This window comes from Nannospalax galili, unplaced genomic scaffold, assembly GCF_000622305.1.
Source record: "Nannospalax galili isolate Female #2095 unplaced genomic scaffold, S.galili_v1.0 scaffold1045, whole genome shotgun sequence".
Lineage (NCBI taxonomy): Eukaryota > Metazoa > Chordata > Mammalia > Rodentia > Spalacidae > Nannospalax > Nannospalax galili.
In genome coordinates this window covers 238530-260557 of record NW_008353343.1, presented here as the reverse complement: position 1 = coordinate 260557, position 22028 = coordinate 238530, and the positions used below count along the sequence as shown (strand labels likewise).

Below are 22028 nucleotides of genomic sequence, written 5' to 3'. Positions count from 1 at the left end.
TGTGACTGTCATATCCCACGTGACTGCTAGTTCCTTGGGATGTATAAAAACCATCTAAATTCTAAACTAAATCATCCTGTTGGGAAGACACAGGTCCCAGAGTTTGACTCTGTCACCGATCAGACCCTCTGCCCTGAAGCCAGCAGGTCCCCCGCTAAGCAAAGCAAACCTGAGTCCCAACATGAGCTACTGGAACAGGGTTTCAAGCTGATAGAACCAATGAACATCATCATGAAAACATAGTGAATCCTAGGGCTCTCAAGTCCAAAAATAGTCCACTCAAACATACATTGCATGGTAGGAAGAAAAAGATGTCTTAGTAGAAATATTATTGACATTGTAGAATTACTATGGGAAAGAAAAAAACAATAGAAGAATGTAGTGAAAATTACAAGGAGAGAGAGAGACATGGGAAATCCACAGAGACAGGGCTATGGGAACTGTCAATGGTGTAATCTGTTTATGATTCTTCTCATGGTTTTCTTCACAGCAAGTTTAACATCCTTATTTCTGAGGCTGTAGATGAGAAGATTCAACATGGGCACCAACAAAGTGTAAAACACTGAGAAAAATTTCCCCTGGCCCACTGTTTCAACAGATGATGGCTTGACATAAGCAAGGAGTCCAGATCCATAGAAGAAACTTACAGTTATGATGTGAGACCCACAAGTTCCCATGGCTTTGGACCACCCTTTAGCAGATGACATCTGAATGATATTTATAAGAATCATAGTGTATGAGACTAAGATAATGAGGCTACATAAAATGATAGCTGTACCCACCACAGTAGTACTCATGAGCTCATTCACATAGGTGCTGTTGAGGAAAGCCGAAGGACAGGGAAGATGTCACACATGTAGTGGTTGATGGTGTAGGAGTCACAAAAGTTGAGCCTTAACATAAGACAATTGAGGACCATGGCACTAGAGAACCCTATCAAGTATGAACCAAATATCAGCAGACAACAGGTCCTAGGTACCATAATAGTCCTGTATATCAGAGGTTTACAGATGGCCACATAGCGATCATAGGCCATGACTGTCAGCACATAACTCTCAGAATGGGCAAAAAACAGAAGAAATACAGCTGAGTTATGCATCCTCTGAAGGAGATGATGTTCTTCTCTGAAATAAAACTAATTAGCATTTTGGGAGCAAAGAAAAATGAATAACAGAAATCAATGAAGGACAAATTGAAGAGGAAAAAGTACATGGGAGTGTGAAGGTAAGAGTTCAGAATGATGAGACTCATTAAGCTCATATTTCCTACCACTATGGCTATAAAGTTGATAAAGAACAGCAAAAACAGGGGCACTTGGAGCTCAGGTTGGTCTGTTAATCCCATGAGAATAAACTCAGACACTGAAGAGACATTTTCCATAACCATTTGCTTCATGAGTGAAATCTGTATGAACAAGAGCAGAATGTGACACTAACAAGTTATCTATCATTGATTCCAGAGACACAGCTAGAAGTGCTGGGTGAGGGAAGACACAGCACAGAAAAAAACGTATCCCAAGTACTCATGTTGTTTACCCTGGAGTTCCTACTTATCTTTCACCTTTCCATGGTTTTATTTTGTTCAAAAATTATACAGCTAGCCAGGCGTGGCGCATGCCTTTAGTCCCAGCATTTGGGAGGCAGAGGCAGGCGGATCTCTGAGTTCAAGGCCAGTCTGGTCTATATAGCAAGATCCAGGACAGCTGGGGCTACAGGGAGACCCTGTCTCAAAAAGATAAAAAAAATTATATAGCTAAACATTTCAGTTTCTCTGAACATAGCATCATCATTTTCTTTAGTATTTCCTAACTATTATTGTTGAAAATAGCAAGTTATAAAGTGTTTTCTCCAGAACACATGATTTGTATACTTGGGTTTTCAGGGAAATTGTCAGGACAAAGGTACTTTGGTGCTCATTTTGGTTAACCTGGAGACGTCTTTCCTTTTGGAACTCTTTCTGCCTTCTTCCTCACTGTCCTGAGACCAAAATTGCTAATAATGAAGCAGGTTATGGATGTTAGTACAAACATATTTATGACCTGCTAAAAGAGGTGTGTGGGTGAGTTGCATGTCATTTTTATTTGAGAATTTCTCTGCAAGGTTTCATCATGTACACAATTAAAATAGAAATCTTATTCTCCAAAGTATGACCTCACACAATTGAGAATATCTATTCAAGATCATGATTTCCAAGAAATTCATTAGAACCCCAGAAAGTTGTTCTCTTCTTTATGATTTTCTCCCTGTGGAATGAGTACCTTGAGTATAAATTAATGAGTTTGTGCTTGCATCTAGTGCCAGACTTCCAGTGGACTTTTGAGATTCAAAGTTCTATGTAAGTTTTAATCTCCCACCAGGCAAAACTTGTCTTCACTGTAGATTTGTGAGTGTTCCTCTTTGTCCATCTCCTCTGTGCTTTGCATAATTTTATAGTAATGGCCATGTACATGCTCATTTGTGATTTGTAGCTTTCTTATGAGCATCTCTGATTGCACTAATAAACATGCATGCATATATATATTCACAAGTTTAATACTCTACAAAAAGCCCTACTTGTGATCACTACATAGGCTGACTAGACTCTAGTCAATGAATTTGTACTGAAGGACATCTGGGTACAATTGCTTGACTGGATAGGACTTAACATGTATGACAGAATACATGAGGTCTGGTGGGGAGTTGGGGTTATGGATGTGGTAGGGGGTCTAAATTTAATTAAGTACTGTTGTATGAAATATACAAAAGTTCAATAATGTTTCAAAATAATAAAATAAACATGAAGAGAGGAAAGACATATACCAATAAAAATTTTATATTAAAAAATATTGTACCAAAGATTCTTCAACAACAACTGAACTGGCAAGATATGTCATCTGGTACAATAGTGACACTAATAATACGGGAGTAACTACTTGCTTTCTAAGTGGACTTAAGGTCCACTGCATAAGATTGAGCACATTCCTGTCATTGTTATAAGGTCTAAGATCATGTGGCTAGACAGGTCACAAGCCATAGGGGAGAGCCAAATATCATTATTCTGCTAAATAGATATAGTACTAAAGTGATGAGTAATGATTTGTTGTTATGCCCATATATTAATTCATCTTTAAACACTCACCAGAGAAGTTTCCACATGCAGCAGATGGGTACAGAGAAACCCACAATTGGTCAATGTGCAGAGAATAAAAGACTAGAGTAATTATCTCTGAATTGGATATCTATATCAAACTTCTGCCTGCAAAGGTTCAGGGAGCATGGTGGTAGAGGTGGAGGAAAGATTATAAGAGTCAGAGGTGGTCACAAGGAAGCATAGTTTTCCGGACAGCTGGGAAGTTACTCATAGGAATTCACAGCAAGGCTGACACCAACAGCAAGTACCACCTAAGATTAAGCCAGATAAAATCCTTGCATAGACATGCCTAAGTAGGTAAGAAACTCCAACCCTACCTGGAACTATTGGACACCACTGGTGGCTAAGAAGGGTAATGTCAGTCTCTTTTAAGGGTGTTCTCTTGGTAGGTTAACCAGAAAGGACCTACACTGAAGGACATTTGGAGACACAAATTTGACTCTTTAAGCATATATATATATATATATAGAGAGAGAGAGAGAGAGAGAGAGAGAGAAAGAGAGAGAGAGAGGAGGGATGACAGTTCCTACTGTCACCTGATATCTTCATGTTTTAAGATTCAAGAATGTGTTTCCACAATAGAGTTTTATAGTCAGGTTCTTGAGAGGAACCAAGAGCAATGGCATTATCCTGAAATGTTTGGGGGCTTTTCAATTTATATTGCACATTAAAATGCTTTTATTTTCAAATATATTTTTAGAAAAATAATAAGACATAAATTTCATTTAATAAAAGGCATAAATAATCAGGGACACAAGGTAATTGGCCTCAAAAGGATAGCTTTACCACAAAAAACTGTAGTAAGAGCCTCTAAATAAACCATGGATGTAACTACAAAGCAAAATATACATGTGGAAAGATAAAGTAATGAATTGACTTCCACTAAGGGTGCAGGAGACAGAGATCAACACACATACCACTGTATTACCAAGTCTCTGGTATGGTGTGTGATATCAGCACCTCAGGGGCTTCTGACTGCTGTCCTCACTTATGCAGCTACAGTGTGGAGAGACAGTTACTCCATCAGATCCATTCCCATCATGATGATTATATTAGTTATTTTTCTGTTGCTATGAAGAAACACGATGACCAAGGGAATTCATAAAAGGAAGAGTTTATGTAGCTTATGGTTTCAAAGGAGCAAGAATACATTATGGCAGGGAGGCATGGTCACACAGGTACCCAGAGTAGAAGCAGAAGCTTAGTGCTCACATCTTCAAGCAGGCAAGGAAACAGAGAGCACTGGAAATCCAACAAGCTTAAGAATTCTAAGAATTCTTAAGTAGTATTAAAAATGAGTCTTTCTGTAGGAAACAGTATATTTTAAAGTGAAATGGAGATCTTTTTGAAAGGTTAAAAACTCATGGAGTTTTATGTCTTACAGGGTTTATACTGAGTTCAATATTGTATAACCATATTAATTTAACTGTGAACCTAAAAATTTATAGCCACTTTTGAAAGAAATGTATCTTTGCTCTGGAAATTGAAATTGAATATGTTAAGGCTGTAATAAAAAAAAAATAATAAAGAATTCTGCCCCCCATTGACACACTTCCTCCAGCAAGGCCTCACCTTCTAAGACATCCCAAACAGCACCACCACCTGGGGACACATTGTCCAAATACTTGAAGCCTATAGGGCACATTATCATCCAAACTATCACAATGATCAAGCAAAGTCTCCTATACAAATCCTCAGTGAAATGGTATCTCTTGTAGTAGAAACACTGACAAATAACAAAAATATTTGCAGACAAATTTTACTTAGAAATTATACTGTGTCTTTTTGACTTGCAACGGTATACCAAAGGTTGAATACTGATGAATATTTAAGTATAATCCAATAAAATTAATTTTTCAGGCCAACAACTAAGAAGATTGGTTAATGCTTTCTACTATATACCCTTATTTAATGACTATAAGATGAAGGATGATCAAATTTCTTTCAGGGAAGAAAAATAATGATAATTTTTCCCTTGATATACAAAAATTTTTTTTCAGAAAATGATTTTATCTGAGGCTGGAGAGATAGCTGAGCAGTTAAGAGCACTGACTGCTCTTGCAGAAAACCAGGGTTTGATTCCCAGCACCCAAATGGTGGCAAACAACCACCTGTAATCCAGTTCCAGGGGGAATCCAACGCCGTCTTCTGAACTCTGTGGGTATTTCAAGACACAGTTGCACTTGCACACATGCAGGCAATACATTTATACACTTAAAATTAATATATATATATATTTAAAATAATTTTACCAAATTTCTTATTTTGTACTTATATCAATTTCTACTTCAGTTTTTATTAAATTTGTTCATTTATTATTTACTGTGTGACTGTGTATGTTTGTGCAATGCACATGTGTACAGATGTTAGAGTTCATGTTTGGCGGTCAGAGGAGTAGATAACTTGTAGGAGTTATTTCTCCACTTCCCCCATGTGGATCCTAGGAACTCAGGTCATCAGGCTTGGTGACGAGTGCCTTTCCCCACTGAGGAATCCCACTGGTCTTATTTTCCGCTTAATTTTATCTATCAAATAAAAAGTCTGGAAAGAATATAAAATTTTTAAGGATCATCATCAAAACAATGCCTTTGAACATTACTCTTATAGACTTTTAGTACTACATTGTCCTATGCTGAAAAGCACCTAAAGATGACAGACAGATACCTCTGATAGTCTTGGCAAACCATGCTCATAGAGTTTCCTGGGGATAATGGCCTAAGTTATCTAACATTAAGTATTTGGGTACTACAATTTTCCTTAAGTTTCAAAGCTAACTTAAATTTAGGAGATAATTATATCTTCAAAATGTGTGGGTTGAAGGCTTCTAAACTATAAAGTTAATCTCCAAGATCATTAATCACAACTCTCCAGAAGTGTAAATAAATACCAGAAATCCAAAAGCGAAGATCCAGTACATCAACATGCATAGTCAGGATCATTTAAAACCCAAAGTCATTAGGATTTTGTGATGTACATTAAACTCTTCACAGTAGAACACAATGTTTCATGGTAGGTGTGGATTATGTTCACTGCTACAAGACACACAGCACCACTCTTAAGGTCACAGTGTAAGATAATTTAGAAATCCATTATAGCTCCAGAATATATAACTCTCCAATATGAATTTGAAGATAGAACAAATGGAAGTTGAATGGAAGATAACTGCAGTAATCTATTATTGTTTCCTGCTTAAGGCTATTGAAAACCTGTATGTAATCAAGGAGCATTGGTTTTCATAATAAAAATACCCAAGGAATTCAGTCAGATTACACAGTGAGTATATATTGCATCACATTTTATTACTCAGGTGTACTTTGTTGTGAGCATGCAGGGCTAGGACCAATGCTTTCCTTTCTTTCTCTCTCTCTCTCAAGTTCATGTCCTCTCTTTAAAAATTAATAACCCATTTTACTCAATTAGGGCTATCCTTATGCACAGTGGAGTGGGCCAATCCATTGGGGCATAGACACCCTACCAGTGATCAAAGCCCCTCCCAAAAAGTCACTCTCCCTCCCCCAAGAAATATCACCTGCCAATAGATCCTCAGAGGTGGGGCCTCAGATGCCAGCCCACTATCAATGCTCAAATTTTAATTGGTTTGTTCTTGTGTACCTAACCACAACTTTTGTGCATTCATGTGTGAAACATCCCTGTCACGTCCAGAAGTCAACATTTCACAGTTCTGCTATCCATTCTCTGACTCTTAGATTCTTTCTGCTCCCTCTTCTTGGTGTTTTCTGAGCTTTGGTGGGAAGGAAATTGATACTGAAAGTCCATCTATAGATGAACACTCAGGGTCAAATATTCTCAGAACTTCGTTTTAGAATCTATGCATTAACCATCATCCACTACAAATAGTTTCTCTCACTAAGTTTGAGAACCACACACATCTATGGGTATAAACGTAAATATTTAGACAACAATTTGACAAATGTCCATTTAGCTTTATGACAGCAGGTTCACCCCCAAAGCCTGTGACATCCTCAGATATTTTTTTTACCAAGTTTACAATAGTAGGCATTAAATCCCTCCTGAGGAACAGGCCTCAAACAGAAGTGGCTGTTTACTTTCAAAACAATCATGGTGCTATTATACCAGTGGACACATTCAGCTTAAATAATCAATAATATAGCATGCCGGGTACAGTTTTGAGTAAGATCATTGATATCTTTTAATCCCCAGCTGCCTGCATGCACCTTCTAGGACTATGAAACCTAGCCAGCAGGAAAGTATTTCTTGGTTAGTGTATTTTAAATTTACTGCTGAGAGGTCCATGTGGCTTCCAGGTTCTCACTGGCCTCCTCCTCACCTTCTTTACAACAAACTGAGATAATATCCCTCTAAGTTACAGTTTATGTAATAATTACAGTTTATGATGTATTTTAAATTTACTGCTGAGAGGTCCATGTGGCTTCCAGGTTCTCACTGCCCTCCTCCTCACCTTCCTTACAACAAACTGAGATAATATCCCTCTAAGTTACAGTTTAGGTAATAATTACAGTTTATGGCTTGCTGACAGATAATATCCCTCCTAAATTATAGTTTATGTAGCAATTACAGTTTAGAGCTTGCTAACAGAGCATAGGGTGGTGGTCAGGGAGGGGGTACTTACAAAGGTGTAGGTACCCTTGGGCTTTTGTCCCTACATCTTGGGCTATGGTTTCCCAACCTGCTGCCAGAGTTCTAAGATGGCAAGGCCCATCCACTCTCTCTGGCTTCCCCTGTCCCTATCCTTAGCCTCCCCCGCCTCACATGCAGCTAAAGCTGACTGATTGGGTTAGGAGGGGGTGACTGACTGCCTCTGACCCTCCCCTCCTACAGAGAGTTTTATAGTCCAATTAGTTTGAGGTAATTGAAGCAAGCAGGAGAGAAGCTAGAGAAGAAGACCTCCATCCACTGCTTGCCACTTGGAGGACAAGTTCATCTAACTCTCTACCCCTTCCTCCAGCTCTTACAATCTTTTTGCCAGCCTCTTCCGAAAGAGTCTCTGAGCTTTGGATGGGGTGATATATGCAGGATGATCTTTCTTCTATTGTGGTGAGATGTTGCACTCTTCGGCCTTTTCATTCTTTGTTTCCAAGACATGGCTGTTGATCCATCTCAGTGGTATTTCTCTACTATAAAGGCAAATTAAAAGAAGCAGGAAAATCTTTATGAACATTGACTGTTGTAGTAATCTAACCTGTCGGTAAGTATAAACACAAATGCTTAGGCGATACCTTAGCAGGAGCATCACATTTATCCAACCAAACACTTGCAGTGGTTACCCCATAGGGGCTTATAACTTTCCTTGACACAGGGGGTTGGCTTGTTCTACAGTACCAGATGTGTGTTCCACCAGTACAAGCAATCCTTATATCCAATCAGAAATTTGTGTGTTGTATATATATATCAGTCATGCCATTATTGCACCAGCAGGCACAACTTGCTTGGCATGTCAATAGCATATAGCACACAAGGGTCTGCTGCTGAACAGAACTTTGGGGGACCATTATCCCCTAATTATTATGCTAAGAATGTACCAGATGTGTGTTCCACCAGTACAAGCAATCCTTATATCCAATCAGAAATTTGTGTGTTGTATATATATATCAGTCATGCCATTATTGCACCAGCAGGCACAACTTGCTTGGCATGTCAATAGCATACAGCACACAAGGGTCTGCTGCTGAACAGAGCTTTGGGGGACCATTATCCCCTAATTATTATGCTAAGAAACTCCTAGTGTTATGACCACCAGCCATCTGATGGCAGGGAGTTTCCAGCTTCGTCTTGGCTTCATCTCTCCCTCTCCTGCACTTACATCATGCAGTGTCTTTGGCAAAAAGTCCTTACTGACTGTTTCTAGTATGCAAATAATATTAGTGACAATAGCCTTTATCATTTTGAGGACCTCCAGGGTCTCTCTGGCCAACAGTTTACCACCCCTGGTAATGGAATTTTTATTTAACAATTATATAGTTCTTGGGATCCTCTATTTTTACTTTTATAAGATACTGTTGTTAACTCTGGTCTTCAGGATCAGGCTGTTGTAGACTTTTCCCAACCATTCTGGTGAGTATCACTTGTCAGTATGGTCTTACCTGACCATAATGCTCCCAAAAATTTTACAGATATTGCTGGCCTATATTTTTTCAGGTTTACTTGATATCTCTCAAGTGGGTTTCACATCTGTAAAATACTCAGAGGTAAAAATTGTATTTTAAATCTAAAATAGACGAGGTCTAACACAGTATGGAAACATTTTATCCTTTTGTATTAATTGTTTTCTCAACAGATCTGTGTTGGATACATTAGCATGGATAAGATGTATTAACTTGTCAGATGTGTCACTCCTGAAGATGTTATCCCATTCTATGGGTTTTCTCTTCACTTTCTTGATTGCTTCTTTTGCTGTACAGAAGCTTTATAGTTTAATGAGGTCCCACTTGTTTGTTGTTGACATTAATTCCTGAGAAACTTCTGTCTGATTTAGAAAGTCCTTCCTTCCACATATCTTGTATGCTGCTGCCCTTATTTTTTTCTAATAGTTACAGAGCTTCACACTGAGGGCTTTGATCCATTTGGAGCTGACTTTTGAGCAAGGTGAAAGATAAGGGTCTAGTTTCACTTTTCTACAGGTAGAGATCCAGTTTTGCAGCACCATTTGTGTCTTTCCTCCTTTGTTTTCTTGGCACTTTTGTCAAATATCAGGTGGATGATATTGCATGTATTCAGGTTTGGGTCTTCAATGATGGTCCATTGATCTATGTGTCTAGTATACTTTGAGATCTGGTATAGTAATCCCCCCAGCCATGCTCTTTGTGCTCAGGGTTGCTTTGGTTATCTGGGGTTTTTTGTGCTTCCATACAAATTTAAGGATTTTTTTCTAATTCCATGAAGTATGTCATGGTGAGTTAGAATTGCATTGAATCTATATATAGCTTTGGGTAGGATGGTCATTTTCACAATGTTAATTCTTCTAATCCATGAGCATGTGAGGTCCTTCCATATTCTGGTGTCCTTTTAATCTCTTTTCTTAAAGATTAAAATGTTCATTGTAGAGATCTTTGATACCTTTGGTCAGTTTATTCCAAGATGTTTTTTGCAGCTCTTGTGAATAGGAGGGTTTCCCTATACTCTTTCTCCAATTCCTTGTTATTGATATATAGAAAGGCTACTGATTTTTGTAGATTAATTTTGTAACCTGTCATTTACTGAAAGTGTTGATCAGTTCTATGATATTTCTGGAGGAATTTTTGGGATCTCTTAAGTATAGTATCATATCATCTGCAAAATGGGATAATTGGACCTCTTGTTTTCCAATTATTACTCCTTTAGTTACATTCTCTTTCTAATTGCTCTAGCAAGAGTTTCAAGAACTATATTGAAAAGGACTGGAGATAGTGGACATTCTTATCTGGTTCCTGATTTTAATGGGCATGCTTCCTGGATTTTTTTTCCATTTAGAATAGTTGGCTATGGGTTTGTTGTCTATAGCTTCAATTGTGTTGAGGTATACTCCCTACAGCCCAATTACCTTTAAAACTTTTGTCATGAATGCATGCTGAATTTTGTTGACAGCGTTTTCTGCACCTATTAAGATGATGATGTGGTTTTTGTCTTTGAGTCCATTTATGTGACTTTTTTTATGTGATGTTTATTGACTTGGGTATATTGAACCATCCCTGCATCTCTGGAATAAAGCCTACTTCATCATGGTGAATGATCATTTTGATGAACATTTGTATGTGGTTTGCAAGTATTATGTTGAGAATTTTTCCATCTATGTTCATTAAGGATATGTCTATACTTTTTTGGTTCTGTCTTTATCTGATTTTGGTATTAGAATGATGCTGGCTTCATAGAAGAAATTTGGGGGTTCTACCTCTGTTTCTATCATTTTAAACAATTTAAGCAGTAATGTTTGGAGGCCTTCTTTAAATTTCTGGCAAAATTCTGCTGTAAAACCATCTGGGCCTGGCCTTTTTCTTTTAGTTGGGAGGTTTTGTACTACTGTTTTGATTTCTTTTATATTATGGATCTATTTAAATTGTTGAACTCTTAATTTAATGTTGGTGGTTTTCATGATTTTAGGCATTCATCCATTTCTTTTAGGATTTCAAATTTAATAGAGTATAGGTTTTTTTAAATTTTTATTTATTATTTTTTATTTTATGTGTATTTGTGTATTACCTGCATGTAGATAAGTGCACCCATGCCATGCAATGCCCGCAGAGGTCAAAAGAGGCTGTTGGATCCCCTGGGACTGGAGTTACAGACAATTGTTAGCTGCCATGTGGGTGCTGGAATTCAAACCCAGGTCTTCTGCAAGAACAACCAGTGTTCTTAACTGCTGAGCCATCTCTCCAGCCCCAATAGAGTATAGTTTTTTTGTTTTTTTTTTTAAGTATTCCCTTATAATATTCTGGATCTTTTGGGTGCCTGTTGTGATGTTTCCCCTTTCATCTCTAATTTTTATTGATTTAGAGGTGCTCTTTCTTCCTTTTGGTTAACTGGGCTAAGGGTCTGCCTATCTTGTTTAGCTTTTCAAATAAATAGCTCTTAGATTCATTGACTCTTTGTATTTTTGTTTCTATTTCATTAATTTCTGATGTGATTTTTAGTTCTCTTCTGCTGTGTTTGGGTTTCATTTGTTCTTGCCTTTCTAGAGTCTTGAGTTGCAAAGTCAAGTCATTTATTTGTGCTCTTTCTGATGTTTTTTTAATGTATGCACTTACAGCTATAAACTTCCCACTTAGGACTGCTTTTAAAGTGTCCCAGAAGTTTTGTTGTGTTGTACTGACTTTTCCTTGCATTCCAGGAATACTTTTATTTCTTTCTTAATTTCTCCTTTGACCCAGTCATCATTTAGGAGTGTGCTGTTTAATCTCCATGAGTTTGTGTAGTGACTAGGGCTTCTTCCAGTGTTGATATTAAGCTTTATTGCATTGTGGTATGATCAAATCCATGAAATTATTTCAATTATTTTTGTATTTGTTAACATTTGTTTTGTGCCCCCGTGCGTTTTCAATTTTTGAGAAAATTCCATGTGTTGCTGAATATAAAGTGCATTCTTTGGTGCTTGGGTGGACTATTTGGAAGATGTCTGTTAGGTGCAATTGACATATGGTATCATTTACTTCACAATCTCTGTTTATTCTTTGTCTCATTGACAGTGAGGTAGTGCTGTCCCCTACTATTACTGAGTTGGGGTTAATCTGTGTCTTAAAGTCATTTAGTGCTGTTTTTATGAATTTGTGTACATCAGATCTTGGTGTATATATGTTCATGTTTGTGATATCTTCTTGGTTAATTGTTCCTTTATTCAGAATGAAGTGACCTTCTTTATCTCTTCTGATTAGTTTTAGTTTGAAGTCTACTTTGTCAAATATTAGAATTGTAACACCTGTTTGTTTCTTAGTGCCATCCACCCCTGGGATTTTTTTTTTATCTTTTACATACCTTTTGTGAACTATTTCTCAGGTTTTAACACCTTCCAGAAACTCCTTAATATACAATTTGGCTTTTTGCCAATTTTGTCTTTAGGCACTTGGGCTATAAACAAATCTTGCCATATTTGCTTTCAGTAACCCAAACAGACCTCTTTTCCTGTTTTGTCCTTTTTATATTCTTTTTAGGTTGCTCTACTATTTTATAGACATGTTTTACATGCTTGTTTAAATCACTTAGATCTACAAAAGCCTCTCCTACCTCACAAAGAACCTGCCTCACTATGGGACTTAGCAAAACCATTAATACTCTATATTAATCTCAAGGTCCCTTTTGAATCAAGATTTTCTTTAAATCTCTGGTGAACACAGTCCTATCTGGCCCAGTGAACTGGCATCATGTGTTGCTTTCCTTTTACCTATTTTTCTCAGTAATGTCTGTCCCTCTTCTATAGTCTTCCAGCCCCTGATAGCCATTGTAACCTCCTTGATGATGACCAAGTATCTCTAATGATTCATATAAGCCATTCCAGGGGACTGTGTCCCCCTGTACTGCCTTACATTATGCAGCCTATGCCTCAAGAAGTTATGGGTGGTTATATTGCTCAGCTTTAATGCTTTTTCATCACTAAAACTAATATTATTTGTTTCCTTGTCCTATATCCTCACAAACCATGTAGTGAGTGGCTCCTTCATTGCTTATTTGAAAGTCTTCTCTAGTTCCAACAGCTCCAGTTTGGAGTATTCTCTGCTGGCTATAGTTCCTTGCACCAGACCATTGTTAAGACCTCCATCAGCATGTTGAAATGTGACTTTTTTTGTTCTTTGTATTAAAGGTTGAATCTGAGGGCCATCTAGATATTTTTAGGCCATTCTCTTTCTCATCACTAGCTGCCTTCTCCCATTGGTCCCATGTTTAGGGCTTCCAGGATGAGCCGTGTATTACTGATCTCATCTGGGTTCTCTTCTCTTTCTGGCCTAATAGCCATAAAAGATGGCAAGCCAAAAAATCTCCATTTCTTTGTTTCTTTTGTGAAATTTATTGAAGAGGCCAGTAATTCCTCTTTTACCTTTTCAGTTCCTCCTGGGCTATGGCCTCTGCCTGGGTCAAATCATTTATTATGCAAACTCCTCCTCAGTTTTGTCCTATCCTGCCAACTATGCCAAGTGCATATTAAATTCACTACTGGGAGGAGCACTTGGCTTCTAGGTTCTCAGTGCCCTCTTCCTCACTGTCCTTACAACAAAGCTAGATACTACCTCTCCAAACAACAGGTTAAGGAACAAAAAGATTTACTGGACTTACTAACAACATAGGGTGGGGGCTACTTACAAAGGTGTGGACACCCCTGGGATTTATTCCCTACATCCTCGTCCATGGCTCCCTGAACTGCTTCTAGAGTTCCAAGATGGCAAAGCCCATCCCTTCTCTCTTGTTTCCTCTGTCCCTATCCTTCATCCCTCCCCCTCATGCAGCTAATCCTGACTGATTGGATGGGAGGGGGTGACTGACTACCTTTGCCCCTCCCCTCCTACAGAGGGTCTTATAGTCCAATTAGCTTGAGGTGATTGAAGCAAGCATGTAAAAAGCTAGAAAAGAAAGCTTCTATCCACTTCTTGCCAGTCAGAAGACAAGCTCATCCAATAGACAGCTTGAGATTGATTTCTATATGTCCTACAACCCAAGTGCCTGTTGAATCTTTTGCCTTACCATCTAGTTATGATAAGCAAATAAAAGCAATGCCAATAACCTGTATTATTTTTGGTGTTTGGGGCACCTTTCTGGACACTAACTCATCACAACATATCTAGCACCTGGCAGTGTGATGTTAACAGTCTGTCTTCTGGGAGTGGCAATTTCCACCCATGCAGGGACTCTCTGTTCAAATATCCTTTTATTTTATGCTATATTTATTAATTAGCTTACAAACTATTGTTTTTTTTTCTTTTATTTGGGAGGATTTCAGAATTTCATAAATGCACGTAATGAGTGTTGACCAAGTCCACCCCTCATTCCTTCCCAATTTCATTCATTCTCTCTTTTTCCTAAACCCACTGAATCCACTTAGTGTTTCCAGTATGTGCATGGTATAGGAACATCTACTGTAGTATGGGTGGACTCTCAAGGGCCACATTCCCTAAAAAAAAATTGATTCTTCCTCTCTCAACAACCTGTTAAAGTTTTTTCAGACATTGTTTTGATTAGCCCTTATCCTCTCCTTGCCACCATTTCTCTGCCTCTGCTTAAACATTTAACCCATTGTTTTGCCCATTCTTTCATGTCACATGTGATCTACTACTCCTTATATTTTTTTATTTGGGCTATATTTTAATATTGTATAAAGTTTTTTTTGCCATTGACACATTGGAATTTGTACCAATTTATACTCAATTTCACTGTTTCATTTCAAGTTTTTCCATTCAGGATTCTGGTAAGTTAGATACCACCCACTGCATCTCTATTCCATTCCTTTTGCCCAGACCCACCCTGTTCCCTGCTGGTCTTAGAGCTAGGAAGCCTCCAATTCCTCCACTCCAGATCTCTGGACTATCATCGTAACCTAGACTAGTTAAACTTCCTAGCATAGACTCCACTGGCTCCTGGTCTTTTTGACACAGACCAGCCCTTCTACTAACCTAACCAGCCTACCTACTACTATGTCCCACCATCCACAAAGACCAGTCTACTACCCTATAAGAGCCTGAAACACACACCAGTTTATTTTCCATACCTGAACAAAAAAATAACCAAGCTACCTAAACAATATAAACAGAACCATAAACAAAATCAGAATAGAAGTTCCTACTGGACACATAACCATCAAAGAACACCCATATGCCCAAACGGCAATAGAAAAATCACAAATAATATAAAAAAACAAGAGAATATGTTTCCAACAAAACCTACTAGCCCTACAACAGTGCACCACAATGAGAACCACCTGGAGGAACCCCAATATGCAGAATTTAAAAGAACAATCATAAACATGATCAAAGAACTTAAAAACAAAAACTTAACTCAGAGGAAAGGCATGAACTTGTGATGGAAGCCAAAGAATGTATAAATATGTGGATTAATTAAATATCAAAAGCAATTCATGACTTAAAAAGAGACCTCACAAGAGATAGAAATAGTAAAGAAAAAAACAAACAGAAATGAAAACAAAATTGAAAAATTCAGGAAGCCAATTGGAAACTCAGGAGATAGTCTCACAAGCAGGATGAATGAAGCAAAAAAAGAGAATATCAAGACTGAATGACAAAGTTGGTGATTTGGTCTCCTTAAAAAGACTATCTAAATTTTTAAAAAACACAGGAATGGAATATTCAGGAAATGTGGGGAAACATGAAAAGAATAAATCTACTAATTATAAGCATACAGGAAGGGGAAGAATCTTAGACCAATAGCATTGAACAGATCTTCAACAGGATTATAGAAGAAAACTTGCCTGAATTAAGGAAAGACTTGCATATAGAGATTCAAAAAGCACATAGAACGCCGATTAGACATGACCAAAACAGAAACTTCTCATGGCATATCATAGTAAAAACACTAAAGGTAAAGAACAAAGAGAGGGTACTGAAAGCTGCTAGAGAAAAACAACAAGTTACAGATAAAATGAAAACCTATCAGAATTACAATTGACTTTTCAATGCAAACTATGAAAGATATGCATTTGTTGTTTTCTTATTGGGTATAAAAAGTAGGTTGGTCTAGGCTTCAGGTTCTCTCTTTGGATTTTGTATTAGAGGGGTCTAACGGCTTTAGTCCAGATCCTCAGAAGTTCCCACAGATGGCCCAAGTCAGATGAGGATCAGATACTCTCAGGTTTCCTCCAAAGGTCTGGATCTTTATAGTCAGCAGGGACAATACATTTTGGGAAGATTCCTATGTGGAACTGGAATTCAGGAGATCTCAGGCAGTCTAGGCCCCTGCCATAGGGCAAGAAAGCCTAACACTGCAGCAGTGAGAGGGGCTGTAGATGGTCCCAATGTAGGGGGACAGATAAAGGCATGATTTTATCACTGTCTCATGGAGTTAAGAGGGTAGTCCAGAGATCTGGGGTGTTAAGAGCAAAAGCAGACCTGTGCCCATGGCTAGAAGGTGAACGGGATGTGGAGTTCAGGAGATTGGAGTTGCTAAGGGTGTAGGGGCATCAAGGTAGTGGACAGGGTCAGACTTACCAGGGAAGAGGGCTAGTCTCTGGAATCCCAGGCTAGTTGGGAATGGGGTCAGCCAGGATAGAAGGCTGATCTCAGGTGTTCAAAGGCAAGTTGGAGGTGGGACAGGCTGTGAAGGCTCTAGGAAACTAGTATGAAGAATTGAGTTGATCTGGGAGCAAAGGATCATGACACAGTGGGAGGGTCTGGAAGAAGAGGGCAGTCCAGAGATCTCGGATGCCAAGAGGAAAAGCAGGCCTCTGCCCAAGTCCATAATGAGAACAGGATGTGGGGTGAATAAATTAAAATTTTTAACTGATTTTCTTTTCTAAAACTGTATTTCTAAGCCATTGTTTTTAAAACATTTCAAATACTGTGATCTGCACAGAGACGACATAAGATGATATTGCGGTATAAGAACAAGTGTTCCCTGATACTACATCTACAATAAGGGCTATCTCTCCTGACCTCATGCAAAGTACAAGTTAATAAAAGACACCAGATCTTCTATGAAACAAACGCATACACACACACTCACGTGCGCACACATGCACACACATGTGCACATGCACTCACATGCACATCAAAATTTTGTAGAGTACATTTTAAAACTAAGTTTTAGTATGAAGAAAATTTTTGCCTCTCAGTAAATAGTGTATCTAATAGGCTTCTTAAAGTATGTGTTTTCTTAGAGAAATATGAATATGTTTTGCCAAAAAGGCTTCACCCAAACTAATCTTAAAGGACAAGATGAAATGCTGCTTTGTAAATGGCACTGTTCACAACACTTTAAAATCATGCCTGTATTGGTGTGTGTGCTTTTTTTCTACTTGGCCATTAAGACCTGGTAAGTAGTCTCTCTAATACAAGCACTGTGGTGGGGCCATCATTCTTACAGTATCCAGGCTTCAGCTCACACTGAAACAACTCTCCAGGCGTTAGCTCTTTACTTCACAGCTCTGTTTCTTTCCTTGTATTTCTTCATAGCATGTTCAACGGGTTAAACAACAAAAAAGTTGTGCATCATTACTGTATTGCCTTAAGAAATCATTTCGCTATCTAAAGAACAGGATAAGACCACTTAGGTATACAGAGATTTGTAAAGAATGTGGCACATGCGATGGACATCCAAGTCACTTTTTCTACAAAGATGACAATTAAAGAAAAATTTCCAATTGGGCAACTTCATTCATATGTATACATATGAATGTATATTTGTGAATATACATACACATACACACACAAACATACACACATTTATTTATATATATATATATATATAAAATCTTAGGGCACAAACCTAGTCTACATACATTCTATTACAGTCCAAAAGGAATCAAAATATATTAATATTACATGGGACACTGTGTTCTATACATATAATGATATGATTTTAAAAACAGACATGATGCATATCCAGGAACAAGTCAGTGGCAATTTCATTTCTATTTGTAACAAAATATCAGTTTACAAATGTACTGTCATTATTCATAGATAAATGAAAAATTTGGGGAATCGGGTAGATGAGGCTTTAAAACAACCTCAAATATCCACAAAAATAAAATATTAGTCAAAAATAACAAAGCTTCATTACAATGTGAAGCTAAAAATGTAGAATAAAACTATTCTCAAAAAACTTAGTATTTATGGAAAATATGACAATTTTATACTAAAATTTGTTCTCTCCATTACTTTTACTGGAATTGTAGGTAGTGCAACAGAAAATAAATCTGAGACATTCTTTCATAAAAGCAAGCAAACAAGAAATTTAACAAAATCAACTCTATTCCATATACTTTTTAACAGAGAAGTCAAAGTAAAATACTAGTTAGTATTATTACTTTAACGTACAGACATGTTAGGCTAAGGTCTTGATCTGAGGCAGGGAATGAAGATCAGGTTAGACAATCTTTAGAGTGCCGATAAGTCTCAAATCCAAGAATAGGTTTACAAAATTACACAGCATTTGTAACAGCATAAGTGTAATACAGTAGAAATTCTTACCAGAATGGAGGAAAACATGAAGAGAAAAAAATTAAGAAGAGAATAGACAGACGATACCAAGAATAAAAGCAAATGCTGCAAAGAGCCCGTGGTGTGGACAGTGACTACCACAGACACACCGACTCACTCAGTTTGTGATTCTTTTAATGGTTCTCTTCACTGCTATTTTGACGTCCTTGTTCCTAAGGCTGTAAATAATGGGATTTAGCATGGGCACCATGAGGGTGTAAAACACTGAGAAAAATTTCCCCTGATCCACAGACTCCGCAGATGCTGGTGTGATGTAAGTAAGCAGCCCAGATCCATAGAACAAACCAACAGTTGCGATGTGAGAACCACAAGTGTTCATGGCTTTGGACAAACCCGTAGCTGATGACATCTGAATGATATTTAAAAGGATTGAAGCATATGACATTAAAATGATGAGGCTAGACACAACGACAACTATACTGGCAATGAGAGAACTCACGAGCTCATTGGTATAAGTGCTACTGCAGGAGAGCTGTAGAAGAGGGAAGATTTCACACATGTAGTGATTGATGATGTTGGAATCACAAAAGATCAGTCTGACCATGCACCCTGTGTGAACCATGGCGCTAGCGAACCCCATCAAGTATGAACCAAACATCAACAGACAACAGGTCCTAGGAGACATAGTGATGGCATACATCAAGGGCTTACAGATGGCCAAGTAGCGATCATAGGCCATGGCTGTCAGCACACAGCACTCAGAATCAACAAAAAAGCAGAAGAAAAAGAGCTGAGTCATGCATGCTGTGAAGGAGATGGTGTTCTTCTCTAAAACAAAACTCATCAGCATTGTGGGGGTACAGACAAATGAATAACAGAAATCAACAAAGGACAAATTGAAGAGAAAAAAGTACATAGGGGAATGAAGATGTGAATTCAGGAAAATGAGATTCATTAGGCTCAGGTTTCCCATCACAGTGGCTAAATAGTTCACCAAGAACAGGAAAAACAAAGGCAGCTGGAGCTCAGGTTGGGCTGTTAATCCCATGAAAATGAACTCAGTCACTGAAGAGGCATTTTCCATAGCCATTTTTATCACAGGATCAACTGTAGAATGTGGATGGCAGGGGCATTAATTAGAAGTCTCCTTTTAACCTAGATGCATTTCTGGATCTGCAGATTTTACAAGTTTGGGTTTTCTGAAGATGTTGAAAGAGATACAAACAGCATAACACAGATTGATTCTTGATGAATCCCTATTTCCTTCTTTCTCCAAAGATGATGTGTATTTCTGTCCAGAAATAATGCTGATAAAATCCTCAATGTCTCTTAAAACTCATTTTCTCCCTCTCTTTAGTGATCAGTAAGGATTAGAGATGAAAACAGCAATAAATAAGTGCTATTCCCAAGAGCTTGTGGTTTATAGCTTTGTGGTTGAAGGAAAACTATCAAGACAAGATGATTCAGTGATCACCATTGTTCCATGGAGGCTTCATTGCTGGTGCAACTCATGGGAACTTTCCCAGAGTCCTCAAGGTTCCAAGTATTTGATGATGGCGAGAGTAAGCACCACAAGTTAAGATCTGTCACCAACTTTTTATAAAGGAGATACTATAGGTTATGATACAGTTTCTATATGAGATTTTCTTCAAAATATCCTCCTCACCTGCGTGAAGGAAAAAAGTACCCTTGAATGAAACTGCAAGGCATTGCCTTGCTCAGGTATGAACCCAATTCATGGCCCAGAGTCCTATGACAGTTGCTTATAAATATAGAAAATTATTCTGTTTTATGAGTTCCTCCCAGGTTGCATGAGTCCCTTGAGCGCAGATATCAATGCTCTCATATTTATGATGTGTCACCTTAAACCTAATGTTGGATCATTTGAGATTATGGTTTTCCTCAGTTTATGATTTCCCTTCAGGTATACTGATGGGCAGAGTATTCCTGGATTGTCCCCTTTGGAATTCTTATCATTTTCTGCACACTCTACAGGAGGAAAATTCCTGACTATATAACTTTTCTAGTACTTGTGTTGTAGTACTTGGGATTGCATTAATAACTATTAGGTAATAGACTGGCATTCCAAAAATGTTTTGTAACAAACTTACGTAGAAAGAATGTATGTGTGTGTGTATACATATAGTATACATTGGAAATATATGTATATATACATGTATATAATTGATAGACATATATCTATATATAGATATGTATGTATTCAGTCTGGATTTTTGCTTATGTCAATGCATTTGCAGTCTGAGTTTTTATTAAATTCTATATTTCTACATTAAGACCAATTTCCTTACATTGAAACTGTAAAAACATGATGCAACTCCTCTTAATTTCACTAGTTTATTTATATTGATAGCTTTGGATTCACAGATATATCTAAAAGCTTAGGCTTTTAAAAGATAGCTTTTCTTGTGGCTCAGTGCCAGAGCCATTGATACAACTCCTGCACCACAATGATGGCAACATATAATGAAATAAAATAAAACTTTGACTTCACTGTGTTGCATTAATTAACTGAAATGAGTCACATAATGTGTTAGAACTGTGCTAGACATATAAAAAGAAGCTAATGGATAATTTTCACCTTCATTTGTTCCATATCATCATTCATATAAATCAAAATTTCTTAATTTTATTTTTTTTATTTTTAATAATTTCTTACCTGAATATTGTATTTGCATTATTTATATCCATCCCAGTCCCTGTCCAACTCTTCTCTTGTCCACCCTAATTCCGCTCAATTTCTTGTCCTCTTCTTTAATTTTTATTGTTACATATAGGCACTTACATTTATATATGTGGTAGTTGTGCATGCCTGTATTTAGAGCTGCCCACTTGGGATTAGATAACCCTTCAGAGAGCAAGTCTCTGTAGAGAACTGATTCTCCATCATTTAGAGTACATTGATGGTTTGTAGTTCTTCATCTTAAAACTGAGTGCGATTTGCTAATAAACAGTGAAGATGGTACAGAACTAAACACAGTATTTATTGTTAACTTGCAACAATAAATAGTCAATACTATTGCAGTAATATATTTCAGAACAGAAAATTTTCAAAAGAAGAAGTAAAGATGGAAATGAAACATCTTAAAAGATGTTTAAAATCACTAATAATCAAGGAAATGCAAATTAAAACCACTTTAAGATTTCAACTTACCCCAGTCAGACTGGCTAAGATCAAGAAAACAAATGATACCAAATGTTGGATAGGATGTGGGGAAAGGGGAACACTCATCCACTGCTGGTGGGGCTGCAAACTGGTTCAGCCCGAAGGAAAGCAGTGTGGAGAACTCTTAAAAAACTACAAATGAACCTACC

General features: G+C 37.6%; 1 protein-coding gene and 1 pseudogene across 1 annotated transcript in view; both read right to left on the bottom strand.

The window, feature by feature from the left end:
- Positions 1-443: 443 nt before the first annotated feature.
- LOC103748048 lies at positions 444-1398 on the bottom strand (annotated as a pseudogene).
- Positions 1399-18852: 17454 nt separating this feature from the next.
- LOC103748046 (olfactory receptor 143-like) overlaps positions 18853-22028 on the bottom strand; it is an 8793-nt gene continuing 5617 nt past the window's right edge. The window contains exon 2 of the mRNA XM_008850590.2: positions 18853-19789. Within this exon, the coding sequence (XP_008848812.2) occupies positions 18853-19789 (937 nt within the window). The remainder of the gene's footprint in view (positions 19790-22028) is intronic.